General features: G+C 35.2%; 2 protein-coding genes and 1 long non-coding RNA gene across 5 annotated transcripts; 1 reads left to right on the top strand and 2 right to left on the bottom strand.

Moving 5' to 3' along the window:
• Window positions 1–1,016: 1,016 nt before the first annotated feature.
• On the bottom strand, window positions 1,017–16,285 carry LOC142551506 (casein kinase II subunit alpha-2-like). The gene is made up of 10 exons (XM_075660782.1): window positions 16,094–16,285; window positions 14,167–14,296; window positions 13,226–13,420; window positions 10,759–10,916; window positions 9,873–9,963; window positions 9,728–9,793; window positions 2,518–2,600; window positions 1,979–2,042; window positions 1,794–1,862; window positions 1,017–1,264 (listed from the first exon to the last, which is right to left on the bottom strand). The coding sequence occupies exons 1-10, from the start codon at window positions 16,177–16,179 to the stop codon at window positions 1,205–1,207; spliced, it is 1,002 nt and encodes a 333-aa protein (XP_075516897.1). The 5' UTR covers window positions 16,180–16,285; the 3' UTR covers window positions 1,017–1,204.
• A 958-nt stretch (window positions 16,286–17,243) lies between these two features.
• Window positions 17,244–20,387, bottom strand: LOC142551505 (transcription elongation factor SPT4 homolog 1-like). 3 transcript variants are annotated; one of them, XM_075660780.1, is made up of 6 exons: window positions 20,215–20,387; window positions 19,408–19,528; window positions 19,205–19,296; window positions 19,044–19,099; window positions 17,879–17,940; window positions 17,244–17,498 (listed from the first exon to the last, which is right to left on the bottom strand). In XM_075660780.1, the coding sequence occupies exons 2-6, from the start codon at window positions 19,507–19,509 to the stop codon at window positions 17,448–17,450; spliced, it is 363 nt and encodes a 120-aa protein (XP_075516895.1). In that variant the 5' UTR covers window positions 19,510–19,528; window positions 20,215–20,387; the 3' UTR covers window positions 17,244–17,447. The 3 variants fall into 3 exon arrangements, with proteins under 3 accessions (XP_075516895.1, XP_075516894.1, XP_075516896.1); XM_075660779.1 differs by having other exon boundaries at window positions 20,210–20,385; XM_075660781.1 differs by lacking the exon at window positions 20,215–20,387 and adding an exon at window positions 20,011–20,129.
• A 1,537-nt stretch (window positions 20,388–21,924) lies between these two features.
• LOC142550908 (uncharacterized) lies at window positions 21,925–23,050 on the top strand. Its single transcript, XR_012821450.1, has 3 exons — window positions 21,925–22,082; window positions 22,183–22,281; window positions 22,646–23,050. It is a non-coding gene; the product is annotated as an uncharacterized LOC142550908 (long non-coding RNA).
• The last annotated feature ends 1,772 nt before the right edge of the window (window positions 23,051–24,822 follow it).

Below are 24,822 nucleotides of genomic sequence, written 5' to 3'. Positions count from 1 at the left end.
TAAGTTCTATAAATGATTAAACTCATATCCCCTTCCGTTACCTATATGTAGTGATTTGTTATTCTTTGATTATATATCATTTATCATCTCATCACACGAATCAAATGATATTGATCGAAACATTTCTTCGAGTGCTGCGAAATGGTTTGTAAGGCCCTCACATATTTATATTAGGGTGAAAATAGTGACTTACATGTGGAATTTTATATAGGAAAGAATTTGACTATATTTCATTTATATTAATTTAATTTCCAATGACAATTTTGTTGACCTTCGAGTTTGACTTCCTTGTCCTCTATATAAATATTTGTTTTTTTCTTCACGAGCTTATCCTATCTGCTACACAGTCGGATCGTTGTTGGCAAAAAAGTGTTTTTGTGTGGCGTGGGCTTTCCTTGGAACTTCAAGCATGTGATTTCCATTCAATATATCTAGGGAGAAAGGGAAATGCACATATATATTTTTAATGTTTTTATTAATATGATTCAATTTTAATAACCAAAAAATGCATTTTTTGGTCATACATGTTTGACACTTTACAATAATCAGTGGTTTATTAAATTTAAATCTTAACGTCACATAAACAACACATTAATATCACATAAGCAACACGTTGAAAAAACAAAAACTAAAATTGTCAACAATAAAAAGATAAAAGATTGATATTGAAATCTAGCATTATAAAGTTTGACAAAAACTTGTATGAGACGATCTCACATGTCGTATTTTGTGAAACAGATCTTTTATTTGGATCATCCATGAAAAAATATTATTTTTTATACTAAAAATATTACTTTTTATTGTGAATATTAGTATGATTAACCCGTCTCACAGATAAAAATTCGTGAAACCGTCTTTCAAGAAATCAAATCATAAAATTTAGCAACATGAGTCAACACTTCAAGAATTTATTGATCTTTGAAGACCTCATGTCTTCAGTTTGTGTTTCGTCCTTCTAAACAATCCCAATATAACAAATATTGTGCGATACAAATTTAGATAGATAAAATAAAATAGAAGATTGAAGATAACTACTTATAGAAATAGATCCAAGATAAGATAATTTACAAACATCATTTATCAAATGCAGGAAATGTACTATCTTCTAATTAGATTCAGAGTCCATAAGCTTTTTCAATTCGCCTCGCATTGATAAATACTATATTCAAATGAGATGTTATTTGAAGAACGTAAACGAGTGTGACTACTGTGGTCGCATCCTACTATTTTCAGCAGCTCTCACTTGGGCAAAGTATGGATGAGCCTGCAACAGAGATGGAAATGCCAAACCAGCACGATACTATCAAGTTCAATTTCAATAAAAAAAAAAAAAAGGGGGAAAAATAGATGAAATTTATACTGCCTTTGATGTATCGATCCCGATAATTCTAGATACACGGATTGAAAATCAACCACTATTTTATGTTATTTCTACGACGAGAATGACCATTAATCCAAGATTAATTATAATCTAATCTTCTAATTGAAGGAGAACCATATATTGCATTTGAATCGATGGATTTGGAACTAAGGATCTCAAATTCATAATAACAAATCCATTGATTTATTTGAGTAAATCCACTTGATAATATATTTCAAATTCCAACTAGTTATTTATTTAGTTATCATTGTAGATTTCAAATTCATTCAAATTTGAGTTATTTGAAATAATTCCTTCAAATCCATAAAGGAGAGTTGAAGATTTACTAAAGTACAGACGACCTACCCAATGCACAAGCTCACATGGAAAAAGAAAATGGAAAAAGGGAGGGGAGAAGATTGCTAGATCTTACCATTGCTTCTTTGGCCGTAAGCCTGTCTTGATGATCATATCTGAGGAGCTTATCAAGAAAATCAATGGCCTATCAGTATGATATAACAAATCCAAAAAAAAGATGTCAACGACGATATCGCACAGATGAGGTATAATAAGATGAAAATACCACATTTCCAAGTGTTCAAAGGTAGAAGAAATAACCTCCGGTGAAACCAGATGCTGATTGTCTGAATTAACAAATCTAGTCCAGGGTTTTCTACTGTGCCTGAAGGAAAGGTAACAGCTGTAAGTTATGAGTAAACCTTGGCCCCTGGATAAATGGAAATGGATCATGAAGTTCATTTTGATAATGTAGTTTCCTTCATCAATTCTTGATTTCCAGGAAGTAAAAATCAAAATAAAGAACATTATCGCATTCAATGGGATTTCAGGCTTTAAAAGTTTTCTCAGGTGGACATGCCTTGAGTGAAGAATGGAGACAAATCATAGTTATGACAATACCTTCCTACAAGAGCTTCAATCTGAGAATCCAGTTCAAGACAATATTTATTCAAATATGAGAATGAATCATGAAGTTCAATTTTGATAATGTAGTTTCCTTCATCAATTCTTGATTTCCAGGAAGTAAAATAAAAATAAAGAACATTATCACATTCAATGGGATTTCAGGCTTTAAAAGTTTTTCTCAGGTGCACATGCCTTGAGTGAGGAATGGAGACAAATCATAGCTATGACAATACCTTCCAACAAGAGCTTCAAGCTGAGAATCCAGTTCAAGACGATATTTATTCAAATATGCGTTTAACTCATCTGTTCCAAGGACCTGTGATGTTTAAGGTCATACAAGGGCATTTATAAATTCGAAAAAAAAAAACTAAAAAATGCACCATTATATCTGAAGCATAAATAAATCAATTAGTATATAGATATTTCAAAAATATAAACTGAAAGTCAACAAAGGTTCAGGAAATTTGATAAAATCAATTCCTCAAAATAAGACAATTAATATTTATATTTAAATGCAAATGCTCCATACGTCCTGCAACCAACTAAACTTCTTATCTAGTATTAAAAACGTTGCACAGAAATCTTAATGGACGTTTACCGTGTAGTCAATGTTGTAAATGATGGGAAGCACTGGCGGTGGCAAGGCGATCGCTAGGCACCGTCTAGGCGGTTGAATTATTTTTTAGCAACTTTTATATGTTATTATATATAATCATACAATATAATTTCAAATAAACATCATTTTTTATGATTTATATTAATTAAATAATCTTTATGCATAAAAAAGCTTCATATAATATAATACAATCTAGTCAACGTGCAATAAATATACAGATGCAACTAACAAGATAATTATGGTGATGACTGATGGCAGAGACGTTTTGAGACAGGTGGTGGCTGATAGCGGATGACAATTGAAATCAAAATTAAGTACCAAAAAGAGTGAGATATGTTTTAATTACATCTAGGGTTTTTTAAATTGATTGACTTTGACTGTTTTTTAAAATTATTCGACTTTGACCGTTGATCAAGATTTTAAAATAAGTGACCTTCTCCACCACCTCCTCACTCGCTTGATAGCCTCAGACCGCTTATAAAGACCGTCTTAGACAAAGCCGAGGCGGTCTTTCTACCGCCTAGGCATCCGCCTCGACCGCCATTTAGAACATTGTGTGTAATGAATGTTGAGGTGGATCCAACAATAAAGTTATTAGCATATCCATTTCAATACATCACATCACTTGACAAGAATGTACAAGTGAGAACAGTGCTTTCAGGCTTCAACTAAAACACTCAAATCCTTCATAGTTCCAAACAAGTACAAGAAGGTAGTTTGGCATAGCACTAAAAATTACTAAATTTATTTCTTTTTTTGATAAGTATTAATTAAAACAAATCCAAAGCAAAAATTCAATGTTACATCCTATTTTCCAGTACAATATTTTTTCATAACAAGATATAGTTCTATAAAATATATTCATCAAAAAGTAATCAGAATCAATACTTTATGTCGATCGAACAAATGAAGAACAACATTAACCAAACCAAATTATTGGTATATGTGTTAATGAGCGTATTATTCATCCGAAAATTGAGAGAAGTTGTCTACAGTATGCCCTATATATATACAAACTGGTAACTATTTTTGGTCTACAGCTCAATAGCTAATTATCATGTCATTGACTAAGTATTTAGTTGACTAGCACACTTCAGTTGGTGGACTTTGGTAGACTATGTAACATCCCCCCTCAAGCTCGGAGTAAATTCAACATGCCGAGCTTGGACAATAAGACATGATGCTGTTCAGAGCCAAGTGCTTTTGTCAATATATCCGCAGGTTGAGATTGAGTAGAAATGTGTGAAGTTGAAATAGTGTGATCCCTAATCTTCTCGCGGATGAAATGGCAATCAATTTCGATATGTTTAGTGCGTTCATGATATAATGGGTTGGCGGCGATGTGAATAGCAGCTTGATTGTCACAATGAAGTAAAGTAGGAGTCTCGAAATGTAACCCCATATCAGTTAGAAGTCCACGCAGCCACACAACCTCACAAGTTGTAGAAGCCATGGATCGATATTCAGCTTCCGCCGAAGACCGAGATATCGTGTTCTGTTTCTTGGATTTCCATGATATTGGTGAATTGCCAAGTGTGACAAGATAACCAGAAATCGATTTACGACTCATGGGGCAGGAGGCCCAATCTAAATCACAATATGCTTAGAGGCGAAAATCACACGAAGATGATAAGAAGATACCCATGCCTGGTGAACCTTTGAGGTAGCTAACAATCCGTTCAGCCGCACGCAAATGAGAGAGCTTAGGTGACTGCATGAGTTGACTAAGGTGGTGGACTGCAAAACAAATGTCAGGACGAGTAATTGTAAGGTAAATGAGACGTCCGATAAGTCGTTGATACACGGTGGGATCAGAAAGAATTGAGTCAGTGACAGTAGAGGTGCATGTTAAACCCAAGCTTTTATCGAATTCAGGTGTGGTTAACTTGAGGTGGTGTTCCATGGGAGTAGAGTGAGGCTTACAACTAGCCATGCCAACCTCAGAAATCAGCTCAAGTGTATATTTGCGCTGGTTTAAACAGATCCCACGTTTCGACCGAGCCACTTCAAGACCCAAGAAATACTTGAGAGGGCCCAAATCTTTAATCGCAAACAGTGAATGATCATGAACCGATTGGACGAAACCATGCTGAATCATCACAGAACAGAATTTGGAATTCCATTGGCGTGAGGCTTGTTTCAAACCGTATAAAGATTTCAGGAGTTTGCAAGCATGATTCTTTCTGTTAGGTTGCTCAAAACCTTGAGGAATAGACATGTAGATGTCTTCGGTAAGATCTCCTTGTAAAAAAGCGTTGGTTACATCCATTTGGAATAAGGGCCAATGTTTTGCAGCAGCAATGGCAAGGAGGCAGCGGACAGAAATGATTTTGGCAACCGGAGAAAAAGTATCATGATAATCTATTCCAAGTTGTTGAGTATAGCCCTTGGCAACAAGCCGAGCTTTGAATTTGTTTATGCTACCATCGGCATTGTATTTAATTTTGTAAATCCAACGACAACCAACAGTTTTCTTACCCGGAGGGAGTGGTACAATGTCCCATGTCTTGTTAGCTTCAAGGGCTTCAATCTCAACTTCCATACCCTTATGCCAGTGTGGATCAGCGGAAGCTTCTTTATAAGAAGTTGGTTCTGTCAATTGGGAAATGGAGGCAAGAAAGGACTGGTGTGATGGAGAAATATGATTGTAACTAAGGTATTTGGATAAGTCATATGGTATAGTAGCAGGGGATGAAGTAGTTAAAGTAGAACAAATGAAGTCCTTTGTCCAAATAGGTGGTTTGGACTGTCGGGAAGAGCGTTTAGGAGGAATAGGAGGTGAAATATGAGGTGTGGGGTTAATAGGTGGAATGGTCGATGTTGGATTTAATACATCATCATCATGAATATCAGAATTCATGGAAGGCCAAGGAGAAGAGGTGGCAGATGATTGGGTTGAGGCTGCAAATGGGAAAATGTCCTCATGAAAAATCACATCCCTTGACACGATAAATTGGTTGGTGGAGGGATTGCGGAGTTTGTAACCTTTTTGATGAGGTGGAAAACCAAGAAACACATAGGGGACGGCTCGAACATCAAACTTATGACTGGGACGAAGATTGGTGGCATAACACAAGCAACCAAGGACTTTAATATGATCAAATGTTGGAGCTTTCTTGAAAATAACTTCATATGGGGTTTTGTTTGCCAGTAGTGGAGTGGGAGTGCGATTTATCAAATACACAGCGTGCAATACACATTCACCCCAATATTTGTCAGGAATAGAACCTTGAAATTTAAGGGCTCGAGCCACGTTGAGTATATGTCGGTGTTTACGTTCAACAAGCCCATTTTGTTGGGGTGTGTATGAGCATGAACTCTGATGGATGATGCCAAGAGAAGTGAAGAAATCATTGCACTCGGTGTTAAAGAATTCAGAACCATTATCAGTCCTGACATTCTGAATTTGGGTGTGAAAGTGAGTTGAAACAAATGCAAAAAACTGTTTTAAAATTCGAAGAGTATCAGACTTGAAGTGCATCAAGAAAACCCATGTACATCTTGAAAAATCGTCTACGAGAGTTAAAAAATACCTAGCACCCTCATGAGTTGGTTCCCGATATGGACCCCATATGTCCATGTGGACAAGGTGAAAACAGTGAGGGGATGTATGTCTCGGAACCGAGGGAAAAGCAACACGAGTTTGTTTTGCAATGGGGCAGATATGACAATGTTGTGTGGGTTTATGTTGTGAAATAAATGGCAAATATTGTAATCGAGTAAAAGACATATGGCCAAACCTTTTGTGCCAAAGATCAATTGTATTATTCAATGGAGAAGAAACATTACAGATGCGAAACTTCGTGAATTAGGAGTAATGGAATTACATGGTGAAGTATTGATATATGGTGTGGAGTCTGTGGTGCTTTTGGGAGGTGAAGGACTTGTAAGATAATAAAGGCCATCTTTGAGTTTACCAATCCCCATTATCTTCCCAGTCAAGAGTTCCTGAAACAAACAAAATGAAGGATAGAATATAACACAACATTGGTTGTCTTTGGTGAATTGGAAAATGGACAGTAGGTTGAATTTGAAGGTAGGGACATGAAGCACTTTGGTCAAGGCACAAGATGAAGATAGTTGAATGGAGCCAGTAGAAATGATAGGAATAGAATTACCATCTGGGAGGTTCACTGATCCTGCGGCAAAAAGGCATGGTTGTAGATTTTGAAGACCAGTAGAAGTTCCTGAAATATGAGCATTTGCACCACTGTCCAATATCCACTCATTAGTATCTGAAATGGACAGTAAACTAGTAGCCATACCTGCTAAATTTGCAGATGGGGGAGAATTGATGGTTGAATTCTCAAGGAGTCTCAGAATTTGTGCATATTGAGTGGAGGTAAACTGCACTCCAGCAGATGTAGGAGACTGTGATTCAGCAGTAGGTTTAGATGCTTCACTGACCAAGTTATGCGCAAAGGCTCTAGTATTCTTTGAGGTGAGCTTACAACCTTTGTTTTGAGGAAATTTTTTGTGAAGCTTATGACCTGGAGGGTAGCCAATTAAACGAAAACAATAATCCTTTGTATGTCCTGGGATAGAGCAGTGGTCACATTTTACTATCTCTGATTGTTTGGAAGATGAAGAATAGAATGCAGTGGTGGGAGCATCTGAGATCGGTTGGAAGACCAGCACATTTCGATGTGCTTCTTCTTGACAGATAATTGAGTAGGCTTGACTCACAGAAGGGAGTGGATTCATCAAGAGGATTTGACTTCGAATTGAGCTATAATTGTCATTAAGCCCCATAAGAAACTGAATTAACCGCTGTTGCTGCTCATGTTCAGCATAAGCTCTGGAGTTAGGGCAATCACAAGACGGTGAAGTTATCAATGAGGCTAGCTCATCCCATAGCTGTTTGAGCTTCGAGAAATATACGGAAATGGTTGTTGTTCCTTGTGATAAACGAACAATGTCACGATGAATAGCATAAATTCTGGAACCACAAATTTTGTCAAAACGTTCCTTAAGATCCGCCCAAACGCTTGATGCATCATTCGCATAAACAAGTCCGCAGAAAATTTCTTTAGAGACCGAAGAAAAAATCCAAGACAACACAACCGCATTGCATCGCTCCCACTGATATAAGGTTGGAGAATTTGCCGCTGGTTTTCTACAGGTTCCATTGATGAATCCTAGCTTATTTTTAGCTTGGAGTGCAATCTTCATTGCTCGGCTCCAAATACTATAATTCTCAGATCCGATCAAAGGATCAACAACAAGAGACGTACCATGAGCATCGGATGGGTGCAAATATAATGGATCGTTGAAGCCGAAAGTTGATGTCGTATTCGCCATGATTACGCAAAAATACAGAGCGTGAAAAAATTCTTCGGAATTACTCTGAATCACTCAAGAGCATCTTCAAAATTATTCTGAAGCACCGAAGATTGAAGTTGCCGATCTGCTGCAAACATATCACGATCGAAACAAAACCGCTCTGATACCATGTTAATGAGCGTATTATTCATCCGAAAATTGAGAGAAGTTGTGTACAGTATGCCCTATATATATACAAACTGGTAACTATTTTTGGTTTACAGCTCAATAGCTAATTATCATGTCATTGACTAAGTATTTAGTTGACTAGCACGCTTCAGTTGGTGGACTTTGGTAGACTATGTAACAATATGCATGATTTTTTTCGAAGCTATTCCGTGAACAAGCGATTAACTGCAAGAGTAGAAAGAATAAAATGACAAATTTATTATCATGTTCCAATCTACCAGATATAAAAAAGCAAAAGAATGAAACAAGAATAAAGTCCAGAAAGGATACTTAGCAGAAGATTGATAGAGAGCGGGCAACAAGTTATTTGACATAAAGCACTGAGTACTCCTCTTCCTAACAAGCTCTTCAAGTATAGACAGAATCAACTATGCCTTTTCTGGCATATTGAATATTGTATAGTAATATAAGGTTCTGTTTGGACAATTACTTATAAAACATTTTTATAAAAGTGTTTTTTACAAAAAAATTACAAAAGATTTTAAACGTTATTTTAAGAATAAATATGCAATCAGACAACTATTCTATAAAACGTTTTAACAGTTAAAAAGTAAAATTTTTTATTTTCATCGTTCTTTCATCCAAAAACAAAAAAATAATATCTCTCAATTCTTCTCTAAAAACAATATTTGGAAAACACTTTTGTAAGAATATTTTTCAAAACTTTTTACAAAAATCTTATCCAAACACATGCTTTAAGTTTTTTCAATTATAAAACACTAAAAATGTTTCTGAAGTACTTGTCCAAACAGAGCCTAAAAGAATAAGAAGAACAGCTCATTCAGGTAAGATGTGCAAATAACATTATGGAATATGTTAGGAACTAAATGTTCAATCGATTCAGAGTAAAAGTTGTTGCAATAATCTGAGTGAAACACTCAGCCAAATCATTAAATCCTTTAAAAAATACCGTAGCTCAAGCTAGTAACTCACTAATCACTAAACTGTAAAAACGTGAATGAATCTCCCCATCTAAATTCTTTCGGTTATTTCGAGATATAGGAGGCTTGGGCCTCTTCTGCCCCATTTGGTCTAGGCCCAGTATAATTGGGTCCATAACAGTATAGATACAAAAGGCCATCACAATATGGATGCTATTTTGAAGTAAAATTTGTTTTAAAAAAAAGATGTCAAAAACTGCAGTATCTCAGTAGCACTGAAAATTTAAACCAAAAACTTTTGGATTTTATAGCCCATTTACAAATGAGTTTCCTTAAATCAGTCCACTATTAATTAAAAGAAAGACGAAATAGTAATTAAGAAATCTTATACAGCAATAAAGCAGTTTTTCAATTGTTATTGTAATTTGTTAATACCCTGGCTATTTTGACAAGCTGATCGCGATTATCATGACCATAAAAGAATGGTTCCTTCCGAAAAATCTGCAAATTAAGTAATGATAATTCAAATGGTAATAACAACAAACGGATGACATATGTTTTTAATCAGAAGGATGTTTACCATTCCAGCGAACATACATCCAAGGCTCCACATGTCTAGAGAATAATCATAGTCTTGTAAATCCACAAGTAGTTCAGGCCCCTTAAAGTATCTAGATGATAATAAGAAGATAAAAATACATAAAGCACGTCTCAAAGACAAAATAATGGGAACTTTAATTAACTCCATATAGGCATTGGGAAGTGGCTAAGAAGTAAGAGCATTATGAGATAATTATATGCATAAAATTCTCTGAATCAAAGAAACACTATATATATCTCCAATATAGGAACTTCAGGATAACTTACATCAAGATGCACAAAGACCCTTACACTCGCCCTACATTAATGGGTCAGGTTTAAACCCAACCCTGTACTAAACCCGCCCCGACGAGTCGGGTTTAGACCCGGATTGTCGGGTCTAAAAGCATGTCCGGGTGGGTCCGGGGGCTATATATTTAAAAATATAAAATATATATGTATTTATATTATTAATGATATCATTATATTATTTATACTAAATAATTAATACTTTATCTATAACTTTAATTGATAAAATTTTTGGATTGAAATTATTTTATTTTATTATTATATGTTTAATATGAAAATATATCATTACATTTCTTTTTTGTTATTAACTGAATACAAGTTGATATATTTTAAATTGTGATAATATTGATTTTGTCCTGAATATTATCAATATAAATTTGGACATGTAAATTTAACGATTCGTTAATTTTTAAATTTTTTATTGAATAAATATAAAATTATATATTTTTGGCGGGTCCTGGGTTTGGCCAAACCCGCTCCAACCCGGACTCATTGCCATCCTTATACATTACAAACATATTAAAGGAAAAAATAGCAAAACAAAAACCTTGAAGCCGAAAAAATAGCAAAACAAGAACCTTGAAGCCACTCGAACGTTGTATTCTTTGGCAGGGTGATAAAATTCGGCAAGGCCCCAATCAATCAGACGAAGTTTTCGTAATTCATGATCAATCATAACGTTGTGAGGCTTGACATCTCTATGCATAATCCCCTGAGAATGACAGTAATCTAATGCCTGCAATTTTGTATTTTGAACAGCTATCACATCAAAATAGATCTTCATCCAAATCACCTAGAGTAACTGTCTTTGGTATATTCAGTTCACTGATAAACTGTAATCCAGCTCTCAGAGGCTAAAGCTAAACAAGGATTAAAATTCAAATAGCATCTATTTTAAAATACGTCAATCACAAGAATTCAGAGAAGGAAAATTTGTCCTCGTGAAGCCACCAACAATAATCGAAAACTGATGCTGCAGTTATCAAAAAAGGAAAGGCTAAACTGAACACTAGAAAAAGGAGAGAGCAAGCATTATGATCTCGTGCAAAATTAATTTACAGATCAAAACTAGCAAGACCAGCAACATTCAGTTTCAAAGATGTGATAAGCCCATTTTCAAATTGATCTTCAGCAATGCATAGAGGCTCTAATTAGCTAGAACATCATAACTGAATACTATCTTACTCAACTAAAATAGAGTTAGTAAAGCTACCATCCCACAGGTAACATTGAAGACATCTCTTCCCTCTTCGAGCCAACCATTCAATTCCTCTAACGCGCGATTAAACAAAGTTCACCACTTACTACATTCTTTCAGAACCTTAGATTCCATGAAATCAAGTTATGATCATCACGAGCAAGAAGATGCTCCCAAGCGACCCTGGGTATCAAATAGAGTTCACTATCCACCGTTATCCCTTTCCATCCATACCCCATTCTCCATTCTTATTAGGTAGTCGCCATCACAATCAGGGTTCAGTTCCTCCTCGCAATTAGAATCTAACTCGGAACCGTAAATCTCAAGTGAAAGACTATGTGACATAGAAGAGTCACTGCCTAGGCATACAATAATCTCCTTATTGTGCTCCTATATCTTCCTACTGATCTTTCCAGCGCACTGACAGTGATATGCCTTGTACTTTTGGAAATGATGCACCTTGATTGGAAAGGGGCTTGCTAAAGCCCATAGGCCTGTGCAGACGTGAGGAATGTATCCTTTCTTTCTCAGGCAGGGCGGAAAGACTTCGAAGTAGCCGATAATCGTTTGCTATTAGATAAACGCGGCTTATCGTGTGTTAGCGGAATAACCGTTGTTTGAGAGATAACTAGTAGAATCAAGACAAAAGCGAGACAGAAAGGAAAGCACAGCACAACAAGAACTAGCGTATGCGACATGACAGCAGTTGGGGAGAGGGAAAAGCTATCAGACATCAATCCAATGAACAGACAAAGTGGCTTGGCCGATGGGTCAGGAAGAGAAAACAACTATACTTTCTGAGTTACAACATTAGGAACCTTACACCCATATGAAAGAAACTAGCCAAAACAGTGGAGAAGATCAGAGACAGGTTTAGCGAGAAAAGTATTTAGCTCACATTTATGCCTTCCTTGCTTACTTTCCCTTTCAGCCGAATAGAAACTATTAAAGCAAAGGCAAGCAATAGCTCGCTGGTCACTATTACTTCATTTGTTCGTTTCATACACTTTATTTTGTGCTCGCTCTGGTACACTGTTGGGTTGGTTCCTCCTGCTTCGCCTTCGGGGACAGAAAGAATGCCCGCAGCTCTAACTTTGACAAGCTAGCGAAATGGAAAGGTGGTCCTGCCTTAGACGCATCTGTTTCCGAATTATATCATTCACCAGACCTCCCGTAGGGACTTGAATACTCCTTTATGGGTGGTAAACTAATACTCATATTACTGATAAATGTGTAAATTGACTGTATAACACTGAAGTTCTTTTACATGATCAAGTAAACCGTACCAAAAATTTCTTATTTTCAAGTCCATAAATAAATAGAAGGACTCCAGACACCCTAAAAATTAAAATATCATCATTCTATGTCAGCAGCTGTTAAACAGTTGTCTAATAACTTAGCAAGTAACTCAACCCCGAGAAAAAGATGGTATCATGCAGGATAAACGAACAAAGTTCAGCTTCTAAACGCTTCATTTATTATCCTAACTTTGGTACTCGCTTAATTGTAGGAAGCTCAAAAAGGTCGACACACGATCGCCATAAGCTTTTAGATTATAATCAGAGGATGAAAGAAGCATATAAATTGGCTGATTAGAGTTCATTAATGCTTTTGTTTATATTATTTCTCTCTCATATCAATATTGCACATGAAAAAAAAAGAGAGAGGCATAACTTTAATCATTAGAGTTTTTAATTCAAGGCAGGAAAATAAACTTGCTTAAAATCAGAAAGAGAGATGATGAACTCGAAATCAAGAAAATTAAAAAGCTACCAGACCTATAAAGGAGCCGACCAACAGGAACTACAAAAGTTCAGGAAGCTACAAGATTTAACACATGACTGTACCTTTAGAAGCTCATATATGTAGTATCGTATATCATAGTCTGTCAATGTTGGGTACAAAATTTTAAAATCAGTGCTGTTCACATATTCAAAAACCAAGCTAGGGGTTTTTGAGTGCTGATCTCTCACTATATCTAGCAGCTTCACAATATTGGGACCTCCACACAGATTTTGAAGAATCTTTGTTTCCCTTTTTATCTGCACAAGTTCAACATAATATCATGTACTGTAAAAGATCTTGATGACTTTTGAATCAGTGTCCAATAATGAGAAAATTGTGTCATCAAACATAGAGGCTATCTTTATGTAGCATGATGAACAGTTAAATATACCAACATACATGCATGTATGTCTAGGCACATGTATTAAAAAGTAAAAATAATCAACCATACTCAACCTTATCCCATCGAATAAAATTGCAACAGTATCATGAATGGAACAAGAAAAAAACCATTCTAAAGAAAAAAATATAATCATTAAATGTACTTAGGTGACCAATAAATGACCCGATTAGACAACGCGAGACCTTGACAAATATGTAAATTAACTGAGTAAGAGGGAGAATGAAGAAACTTGGTTGGCAACAATTAAACATGATAAATTCAAATAAATATAGTCATAGATAATGATATAGTCAGTAGGGACAGAGCAAATGTAGGAGAATCCATATAGCCGTCCCCACTTAGTGGAATAAAATCTTGTTGTCTGTTGTTTACAGAATATGTTTCTTTTGTTTGAATAGGATACAATGAAAAGAAAGAAAAACAAAAATTGCAACTTAGAAATAGACATGAAGACCAGAGAACACACATATATTGAGGTTCACCGGAATAATATCAAAGAGAACACATGATATCAACCTTTCCCAGTCCATCAAAATCCTATTTAAGTGGTATTATCAAGTATCTTTTTCTCATTCAGCACAATACAACGATGAACATTACCTTCTTCTTTTTGACTGGTTTGAGAATTTTGATAATGCACCTTTCTTTGTTTGTGACATTTATACCTTCAAAGACTTCGCTGTATTTCCCCCTTCCCACCTTCCGAACAACTTCATAGTCATCTTGATCACTGAACACAAGAAATGAATGTGCTGTCATAGTAAACCAAGAAAACACCAAATAAATAAAAACCTAGCCAAGTGAACAAGTTTGCTAAAAAAGTAGCGGGGCAACAACCATCAATATAAAATAAAGATGCCCACTCCACCAGCAGAGACCTAAATATTTTCCACAGCAATTATATGCAAAGAGTTTTCCAAAGCTGTCCAAGTAAACCAAAGACAAATTCATAGTAGCTAGCAATTTTTTTCTCGGCGTTGTAAGGTGATTTGGAGTTCTTTTATGTTTCCATCCTCACATTGTCCTAGATCATAAATATAACCATAAAAGATTCTAACACCAACAAAACTCATTTTCATTATCCTTTCCCTCGAATTTTAACTGATGTAACAACTCCATTCTCACCATTTGGAACATCGCATTTTCAATCTTTTAGTTTCCTTCTTCGGATTGTCCTTATCCATGAACTCATTAGTTTATAGGATAAGATAGTGATTCATTAAGCAATCAACCTGTCAACTTCTTAAACTCGTTCTGAAGATGGTAAGTAAAGGTACGAGAGCAGCAAATGGAGCTAGGTTGACAGTGAATATTTCAAAGAGATTGAGATTTGTATTACGAGATTGCGAATACTAAAATTATATGTACTGAATCAACAAACAAAAATATATGTTGTGCCAATATACTTTTCAGTAGCAACTAATCATTCCTTGAATTAGACAACTGACAACTGAAAGGCTCAATCTCATCCAAACCAATTGTGATCTCAAATAACTTAAATTCTCAAAGACAATAATTTGGCCTTTTAGTTTTTTACTTTATCCAAGTCACAATATAGAACGTTATCAATAAAAAAGAACAAATCTCCATCCTGAGTAACTATGAATTAGCGAATTAGCCGAATGACACAAGATACACAAATGAACGGCAATTTAGGAATCCAAACAAGCTATTTTCAAACCTAAATATTTCAACTTAGCATGTTAAACTGGCAAAAACTAATCCAACTCCTCTCACAAAAATTTTGGAAAATCATGGGCCAACTTTGGTTGGGTTTTTGTGTGGAATGCCCAACAAAATGTAGGGCAGAAGATTATAAGTTGGAACTATTTTTCAAAATTTTAAATTGATACTTCATTTCACATTTTAAATCAATTATTATTCAGAGAAAACGTAATAGTAACACAATAAATTTTTTCTCTACTTTTTTCCAACCAATCAATAAACTATTTCACTGTTCTCCTATAATCTTTACAGTTTTAACATATCTCTACACCACATCAACTTTTGAAAAAACTATGGCTAAAAAAATTCAAGACTACATTAAGAAAATATAGAATTCTATTAAAGTCAAAACATTTCAAGCTGAATTTAACAGAAAACCCAACCAGATTGCACCATTTTTTTTCAGGCACCAGCATCAGAAGGAAATGGTTAATACAGAAGGCACTGTGCCAAAGACAAACTTCTGGGAGAAGAAAAGATTTTCAAAAAACAAGAAGTCCAAATAGAGGTATAATTAATGATAAAGACTTCCTCCAGGGTATAGCAAGTCATGCGTTTCATTATCCAATTCGAATAGGTTTCTGATAAACAAACAAAGAGACCCCATTGTTCCACAAGCTTATTCCTACTTTAATCCAAGAGAAAAAATCTATGAGTACAAAGTCGAATACAATAAACTGTTCACGCACGAAACACGTGGAATCTATTGATGAAAACAAGAATTCCCAAGCCCTTAAAAAAAATCACACAACAAGACGGAAAAGTGGGAAATACAGGCACTACATTTCCAGATAATTCATACCCCCATTGAACGGTGAGCGACTCGTAATCCCAATAGTCTCGCGGGCGGTGAAGGTTGACGTCAGCGTAAACGCAAGCTTGCGGCATCTCAAGCTTCGGCTCTGCTGCTGAAGAAGATTTTCTCAGGATTTGGACTCCGATTCCGGTTACACCTGAATTTAGCTATTGCATTGTTTTGTTTTTTCATTCATGTAATAGATTCCCTAAATAATATTACAAACTGGACGGGCCGGATGAGATAATTAGGAAATTGGGCCGACATCATCGAAGAAATACATCGATATGTTTTTTTGGCCCAGTTATAATTTATTAGCTCTTTGATCTTTGCTTTGGCTTTTTTTTTGGCCCAGTTATAATTTAAAATTTAAAAATCCACGTAGTATCACAATCCCCCGTAAAATGAACAATTGTACAAAAAAATGTAGATGCGGAATTAGAAGTTTTAAGCGAAAATTGAAGTAACCGAAAATATTTGAGATCTTTTTAAACAAATAATAAAAATGAAATATTTGAGATCTTTTTAAGATTGACATTCGACTTAACTCAACGTCCGACTTAACTCGACTATAAAACTTGCTCAAGAAAGAAAGATTGTCCAAGTTCATATATACAACTCCCAGATATTTTATTCAACCGATGTGGGACAACTAACACACACCTTTACGTACAGCAATGAATATTTGGAACGTGAAATTTACAAATGATCCAACTATGGGCAGAACATGTGATCCAATTATGACCAGTCTAACACATAACGGAAGAACTTGAACTCTGATACCATGTTAAGATTGAGACTTAAAACTAACTCAATCCCATAAATTAGCTCAAGGAAAAGATTGTTTAAGTCTATATATACAAGTCTCAGTGATTTTATCCAATTGATATGAGACAATTAACACCAAACAATCAAATAAACAATGATAGCGATTTCTTCAATCTAAGTTATCTAACCAAAGCCAGGTTCCATTAGTCATACTAAAAAGGGCCATTCGTTTTAGATGTTACAAAAACTTTTTCCCTATTTTTATAAGAATATATTCGACTAAATTCGAGTAGAGAATTTGAAAACATTTGTGGGGCATATGGATTTAAATTTTATATTAATTACAATCAATATATATACTATTTGAACAACAAAAACGGGCAAGCGATTGAAAAATGACAAAAAAAAAAGATTTATTAAACAATAAACATCTTGTTCATTTATGCAACTCAGGCATCAAGAATGCTCCTATAATAATTTTTTTTAATTAAAATAACTAAAAATGCTTCCTCAATAATCAAAATACAGGACTTCCACAGCTGCGTACTGAAGGTGTAGAGATGATCATCAATCAGGGCAAACATTCGATCACTTATACTCGTTTTGGAGGAACATATGGCACACGCTCGTCTTCACAAATATTCTACAATCATCCGAATAATTTATCAGAAACAGTAGACATGACAAATAAAGAACGTTAATAGCAAACTTCAAGCACGATATGAACTATATATGGCAAACAAGCACGGCTAGCGACACACTTAATCTACTTTAGCCAAAATCAACTAAATGGAACTCCAGTGTTCTCTGCGTGCAGAAAAGGTCGAGTGACACTGATAAAATTGACCATAACTGAGGCTAACACCCAAAGAAGAGCTTCAGACTCAAAATTGATAGGAAAAGATATTTAAAACCTTGTAAGAAACACAGTGCTAATGGAACAAATGTAGAAGGGGGAATAGATAGTAGGGTAAGACCATTTTTCAAGTTTGTTTACTTGAAGAGATACCAAAGAGAGCAAACCTGCAGGTCGTGAGGCAGTGCTTCAGAAACTGCTAGTGTGTAACAACCAGGAACAAATTTTCCTGAAAAGTTTCAAAACAATCACACAAATGAAAAAGCCACAATACATTTTTCCATCATAACAAGACAATATAGAGGTATGCATCAAAACAACTGCAAAAGGGAGTGTGAGGACGTGCAAAAAAAAAAATCTGTTCACTTGCTAGATAAAATATGAACACGCCCGATCTCTCTCGTAGGTTCATGGATGAAAAGAGGAATAATGGTGTAGAAAGAATGTGAAAATTCTTCTTTACTTCCCCTAAAAAGCCTAATAATAAAATTCACGTTTGTCCTCGATGTCATCTATCTTCCAGATCTCATGCTAACATTATAAGTCATATTAACATGTATTCCCAAACATCTATCCTTAATTGGTGGTAGCCAATTTTTTTTAAAAAAGGAAATCTAAATGGTCCAAGTATCTGAAAAATCACCATTTGCCAGCTTGATCATAGTTGTGCTAACATGCATCACGGAGAATACAAATGATTATTATGGACATAATTGCCGTGGAAAAGACAAAATGGTCGTTTTAATGTTTCAACTAAAAAATAATCAGAGAGAAAAACTAAGCATTGTCCCAAGGTATTCTTGGATTTTTTAAGGAGACGCGGAGTGGTCAAATTTCCCAGTTATACTGAAGCCTGAGTTGAGATTTCTTTTTTCACGCCTTGCAAGATTAAGCATAGGCTTAAAACGAGGCAGCACATATCTTTTGCACTGCAGCTTGGAAGGATTAATTCAATGAGGAACAATTCCCAAGTTCTCTGGGCTTGTTTGTGCAGGCCGCCGGGCAAGATGACTTTATCTTAGAGAAAATGAAAGAAGACAAAATTCATCACACAAGGGTGTGAGATCAAAGGGTTTTTAGGCATACTACAACAATCAGAAAAATCAAAACAGACCCCATTTCACTTCATGCGTGATTTCCATACTTCATATGATATACAGATAATTATTTATCCACCTTAAGATACATTGACTCACAGATACTTTAAGTGTACAGAGTTTGGAAGAATAGTATAGCTAATCCTTGACAATTTTTTATATCCATAATAAAGAAATATCATTATATAAAATTGACAGCTTCAGAATTTATAAAATAGCATAACAACTTAAATACCAATGCGGAGCCACCGAGCAGCCCAACTCCTAGCTGGGTCCATGACTGAGATTATCCTATTTGATTCATAAAACGCATATTGTGAAATAGATTACAGCAACAAAATGTTTCATTACTCTAACTAATTATTAATTTTATAAGTGATACTAAAAGAGAAAAACCCGGTGAAATTGGGGGTGGTGCAGTCAACAACCCGCTCATGGTCATCCTCCATTTGAAAGAAGGGGCAGTTCTCGCACCCTGATTCTCGAAACTGCAATAGCAGCATGAGTAAAACATGGAAAATATCAAATTTCATATTGACAATGAAAAATAAATAGAAGAACAAACAGGAGCACATGCATTTAACGGGCGTAAAGCCAACCTGGTCATACGTCTTCACAAGACGGCAGCGAAGACAAGCTCGAAGCTCATGTCCAAAGCTTGTGGGTATCTGTGCAGCCACTACTCCCCCTTGATTAGCCATTACTTCCCTCTAGGCAGTTCTACAATGAAGGCAGAACTATTAAGATAAGCAATGGTGGATCAAGCTAGGCTATCGTCCTGATCCCATGAAAAAAAATCTAAAATTTCAATTGTGAAGTTTTTAAAAAAATTTAGTTTTGTACCCCAATTAGGTTACCACCCAAGCTCCCAAAAATCTGGTCAACCCCAACCCCAACAAATCTTACCTCTGAATACGCGAGAAATAACTTCTTTAAGAGCAATAACTGTATAGCTAGGATGGTTGAAATGGCAAAAATTTTGTACTGAATTACTGATTTTATGCAAATATTCAACAGGTAGCTCAGTAATGACGTGGTCAAGACCCCTTGAAGAAAATTAGAACATAAAATCACATCAATTCATTTAAAATGGATGAACATATAGTGAAAGGCAACAACGAAAATCAGATTAAGTTCACAAGTCAATAAATAAAAAATTGAAAAACGTAAGAGATGTATCAGCTCAATGGCTTCTTACTTACAGACATCAAATTCATCCATTCTCACTTCCCCTTATCACAAAATTGAAACAGCTCATGAAAAACCGTATCCTGATTATAAAACAGTTCACAGTTTTCTTTTCCAACCACACAAATATACGAATGGAATACAACGAACCGTTTTTTGAATTTTTTTTAGGACAATAGAACTGAAAACCTATAAAAATAGGTTAAATTATACCTCACTGGTCGGCTATGGCCTCCCTCCAAAGGTTCTGAATTCAGAGTCCGGTTTTCGCCTGGCTTTTGTTTATGCTGGCAATGAACGTATCATTTTCGTGAAATATGTAATTGTACGAACCGCACCACGTCTAAATCATAGGAATAAAATCGGGTTAATGCATAATCGGACTGCCCAGCAATCAGATATCCCAGATTCCTATATTTTAACATTTAAATTTTTTAAATACATATAAATAATAAAAAAAAATATTTATCAAAATCTAAAATTTAGACAACATACATATAATCAAATAAAAAAATAAATCATAATAAGTTGTAATATCACTAAAATAATATTTTAAACAAAATTTAAAATCTAAATAATCATATATATAACTAAAAATAAAATTCAAAATATAGAAAAAATATTTAAAAATATATAAGAAAGTAACCAAATTCTAAACAAAAAATATTTTAAAAAATTACAAAAGAGTGATCTTATCATACCAATTTTTAAATGATTCACCAGTTCACGACCAGTCCGACCAATTCTGGCCGATCTGTTTTGTACACACTGAATTGAGATGTTAATTCGAGATATTCTCCATTGGTATATATATGTGAAGTTTAAAAATTATTAAAAAAATGTGATTATATATTTTTCTTTTACAAAGTTTGCATAGTAAGAAAATCAGATTTAATAGACTTGTAATTGCATTCATCTCTCCTATATTTTGTGTATTTGACACCCAGCTTTCTTAATATGTTCTGAATTTTACATTAGAGATGAATGTAAAATATATAAAATATAGCATACGTGAATGCAAATAATCTCTAATAAATTGGGCAATCTGAGTGTTGGGCTTTTTGGACCAGAGATCATATTTAAAACTTAAAATAACTGTCATTGTATTCGTGATGATTAATATTAATATATGGTCATCAATCAAATGAATACTGTGAAATATATGTGAGACGGTCTCACGAATTTTTATATTTGAGACGTGTTAACCCTACCGATGTTCACAATAAAAAATAATACTCTTAGCATAAAAAGTAATACTTTATCATGGATGATCCAAATAGATATTCGGCTCACAAAATACGACATGTGAGATCGTCTCACACAAGTTTTTGTCATAATATATATATATATATATATATATATGTATGTATGTATGTATATTTATGTAGCAAAATATGTTATACAAAATAAAATAAAAGATAGAATTCTCAACGATTTTCGGCGAGAAATTTGTAAATTTGTTCATACATGCTTATTTACTTTTTTATTTTGACAATTTATTTCGGTCTTTATCTAGTAGTCTCAATCATTGATAATTTTAATCATTATTTTTAGTGAAAATGATAATATGACATTACACATGTTACTATCTCGTCATTTTCATATTAATATTATGTCAAAAAAAGCTAAAAATATATATAAAAAAATAACATATTAAAACTGAAACACAACGGAGTAAAAATTAAAAAAAAATGGATTTTCCCTGTTGACATCCAATCATAAAATATTCATTAGTACATGTGGTAAGAAAGTACAATGGATGTCTCATTACCTCACCCCATCTTGTGCGAGTTGAATATGTAGCAAACGGTTGGAAAGGAATCAAACTAATCGGACACGATGACACCAATGTTAGAATCCAACGCGTCAACAGAAAAAATGGGAACAAAAATTGACGGCAAGTTGTTGCTTTGGAATCCATTCTCGTACGGAAATCCCCGCCTCCCGTCCTCATTTGGAGGAGAGACCAAAAACTAAAAAAACCAAAAAAGAAGCACAGAATAAAAAAACACAAAAAACATCAAATCTTAGCAATTGTTCTAGGCCCTCGAGGTGTCTTCAAATCTCTTAATTCCCTTCTCGTGAGGTGAAAATTCTCTCAATGTTTTTTTTGTTAAGCTGCGATTTTTCTTCCCTATTTGAATATGGGGGGTTTGCTTTACGCAATATATTTGATGGTTTTGCAGGGAACTGCGAAACGAAGATGGAATGGTGGAGCAAAATGACGTTACCGATGAGGAAAGTGTGCTCCAAAGTTTCAAAAGGGATTCGTTTTCGTAAATCAGGTAACCTTTTTTTTGTTGTTGTTTCGGATTGGTTTAATATCTCCCTCTGTTCTATCAAATCTGTATATTTTCTCGTCTTGAATGCAGAAGATTTTAGTCACTCGTCTGCTATATATATGCATGTCGGACACATCAATTGATTTATGAATTTCAAATATTTCTGTTCTCAACATTATGGACAAGATATACATGAGAAAATATGAGACCAAACACGCCTCTTCACCTGCTTTCAAATGTCCCTCAAAAGATTGATTCTATATATTATGCGTGCACGCACGCACGCGCATTTCGTAAGACGGATGTTAGTTCATCATTAGATTGGGAACTCTATAAACTATGAATGAGTAGGTTTTCAACGTTTCAGGACACAGAAGATTCCGTCATGATGTGAAGACATGTGAGTACGAGGACGTCCAAATCTTGTGGAACATGCTGAAGAGCAAAGAGACGCACATCAGCAGAAGCAAAAAGAGTCGCTGTTGGAAATTTGTTGATTGGGCAAAATGCGCCCCATTGTTTTGTCGCGGCTCGTGATCTTTGGACAACATATGTATGTGCTCTGGAGATCATACACTGTTTGTTTAAGGTAATAATCGTCGTTATCTCCAAGGAGCAATCGAATATACTGTGGTGCATGTGTTTGATGTAAGAAGAACGATCTAGTGGTATTGGTTGTGTGCTTAAATGTAGAATGTAATTCTTTGTTGGACATTCTTTATTTTGCAGTAAAGATTATTCAAGTTGTTCGGACATTGGCGTCTAACTAATTAGCTTTATGTTAAGTTATATCTTGTTCAAAGAGGAGATACATGAACTTGATCATCATCCGACAACTCTCAAAATTAATTTGTAGAATTATGGACGGGATATTATTATTATTATTATTATTCTTTAAAAAAATTATCACGAATAGTTACTTGTCACTTTATAATAAAAAATTTTAAACCAGATAACTCAAAAAATAAAATAACATATTCTTACATATTAGTTTATTCGTTTCTCACTGTCAACTCTGTCTAGACAGTATTATCCGTTAAAATCCGATGTCGTTATTTTACGGTTCACTTAGCAAACAAGATCAAACGACATAACATCAATGTGTGTACCTCTTCTATGCGTTTCTGAACCTTTGGTGTTGAACCACGAACAACAACAGCAAAAATATCTAGTCGAGGCAAGGAAGATCCTTTCTCTGCAAGACGAAATTGCCCGTATCAAAGTGTTATACGTTTCAGGCAATCGTCCCCAAGATACAACGACTTCACGTCGAGAATTTGCAGCACTTCAAATCTCGAAATCAGCAAACAAATATATGCAAGAGTTCTCAAGTATTTTTCGAAAATGATGCAGCAATATGAGAGAAGATGGAGCAAAAATTCAGCAGCCTTTGAATGTGGTTTGAGGGATTATTTATAGATGATCATTGGTTGCATTGAGGAGACATGTTTCTCCCGACCGGATGCTTCGAATAGACACCATTTTAGTCAAGGGATACATTGGTTGGGCGAAAAACTGACGCCACTATAGCCAAGGGACGCGCAAGCTTTCAGAATCAGCGCTGCGCGCGCAGTCGCGCGGCCGCGCGTGGCATTCTATCTTTGCGAGCTACGCGCACAGCAAGGCAGTAGGGCGCGCGCGCCGGCGCGAGAAGCTGCGCGGCCGCGCGCGCCTTGTTCTGGCGGTCAGGCGCGCATCCGCGCTGCCCAAGTATATCAATTTGCGACTGAAAAATTTATTCTTCAAATAAATTTGATCTAAAAAGATTAATACTTGTCAAAGACCGCACCGCACCGACCCGAGACGAGACGAGACGAGCGCGCGCGTGTGTTTCACCAAGACGCAGCCTATTAGCGTCTTCCCCCTTCTAAAAACTTCTGGTACCCCTTGGGGCCCAAACCCCTATTCAAACTTGGAGTTTATAAGGGAGACACCACTTGGCTCTTTTCTCAATGTGGGACAACTCCCTCCCTTTTCTATTCAACAACTCTTCATTATTCATTTATCCAACAATCCCCCACATAAATGAACTTAATGCATGTATGCAGATTTACTTGAAAGCTCTTGTGAATTATAGGTAGTTTTTGACTTTGAACCTTCCTTAGTAACATATTATAGGATTTACTAGTTGAGTAGTGACATGATGTCTTGAACTAGTCAACCGTTTGTGTAAACCTAGTCAATAGCATTTACACAATAATAATTCTAACATATTCTTGTTCTCATGTTGTGTCCGTTTCGGCCCTGGACCATATCTTAGATTCATAAGTGATTTTCATTGAAGCGGCCATTACTTCTCACTTATATAGGTGATCTCCTATCTAGAATATCCTGCCATACTCTACCTCTTAGGTATAGGAATCATTAAAAGAAAACTTAACCTCACCACATGTTGCAGGTCTTTTCTACTTGGATTTTGTAGGAATGAGCCTTTATTTATTCCAAGTACTCAAACTAATATTTATAACTTAGTTATCCCATTGAACCAAGGTCATGGGATCTCCACTTCGCAAGGTTGGGTTACCGCTATAAATATTTTATTTT

Source organism: Primulina tabacum, chromosome 7, assembly GCF_025594145.1.
Source record: "Primulina tabacum isolate GXHZ01 chromosome 7, ASM2559414v2, whole genome shotgun sequence".
In the NCBI taxonomy this organism is placed as follows: Eukaryota; Viridiplantae; Streptophyta; class Magnoliopsida; order Lamiales; family Gesneriaceae; genus Primulina; species Primulina tabacum.
Note: the sequence above shows the minus strand (reverse complement) of the source record. Positions and strands in the feature narration are given on the sequence as shown.

Excerpts from the sequence above, each read along its gene's own strand:
- LOC142551506 (XM_075660782.1), bottom strand. The coding sequence starts at position 16,179 with ATGCCGCAAGCTTGCGTTTACGCTGACGTCAACCTTCACCGCCCGCGA. Across the intron at positions 9,964-10,758 it reads AACGTTCGAGTGGCTTCAAG|ATACTTTAAGGGGCCTGAAC; the intron begins GTTCTTGTTTTG and ends ATTATCATCTAG. Across the intron at positions 1,265-1,793 it reads TTACGGCCAAAGAAGCAATG|GCTCATCCATACTTTGCCCA; the intron begins GTAAGATCTAGC and ends TCTCTGTTGCAG.
- LOC142551505 (XM_075660780.1), bottom strand. The coding sequence starts at position 19,509 with ATGGCTAATCAAGGGGGAGTAGTGGCTGCACAGATACCCACAAGCTTT. Across the intron at positions 17,941-19,043 it reads TGCTCGGTGGCTCCGCATTG|GAAAATTTGTTCCTGGTTGT; the intron begins GTATTTAAGTTG and ends GAAACTTTTCAG. Across the intron at positions 17,499-17,878 it reads CACTGCCTCACGACCTGCAG|AATATTTGTGAAGACGAGCG; the intron begins GTTTGCTCTCTT and ends GGATGATTGTAG.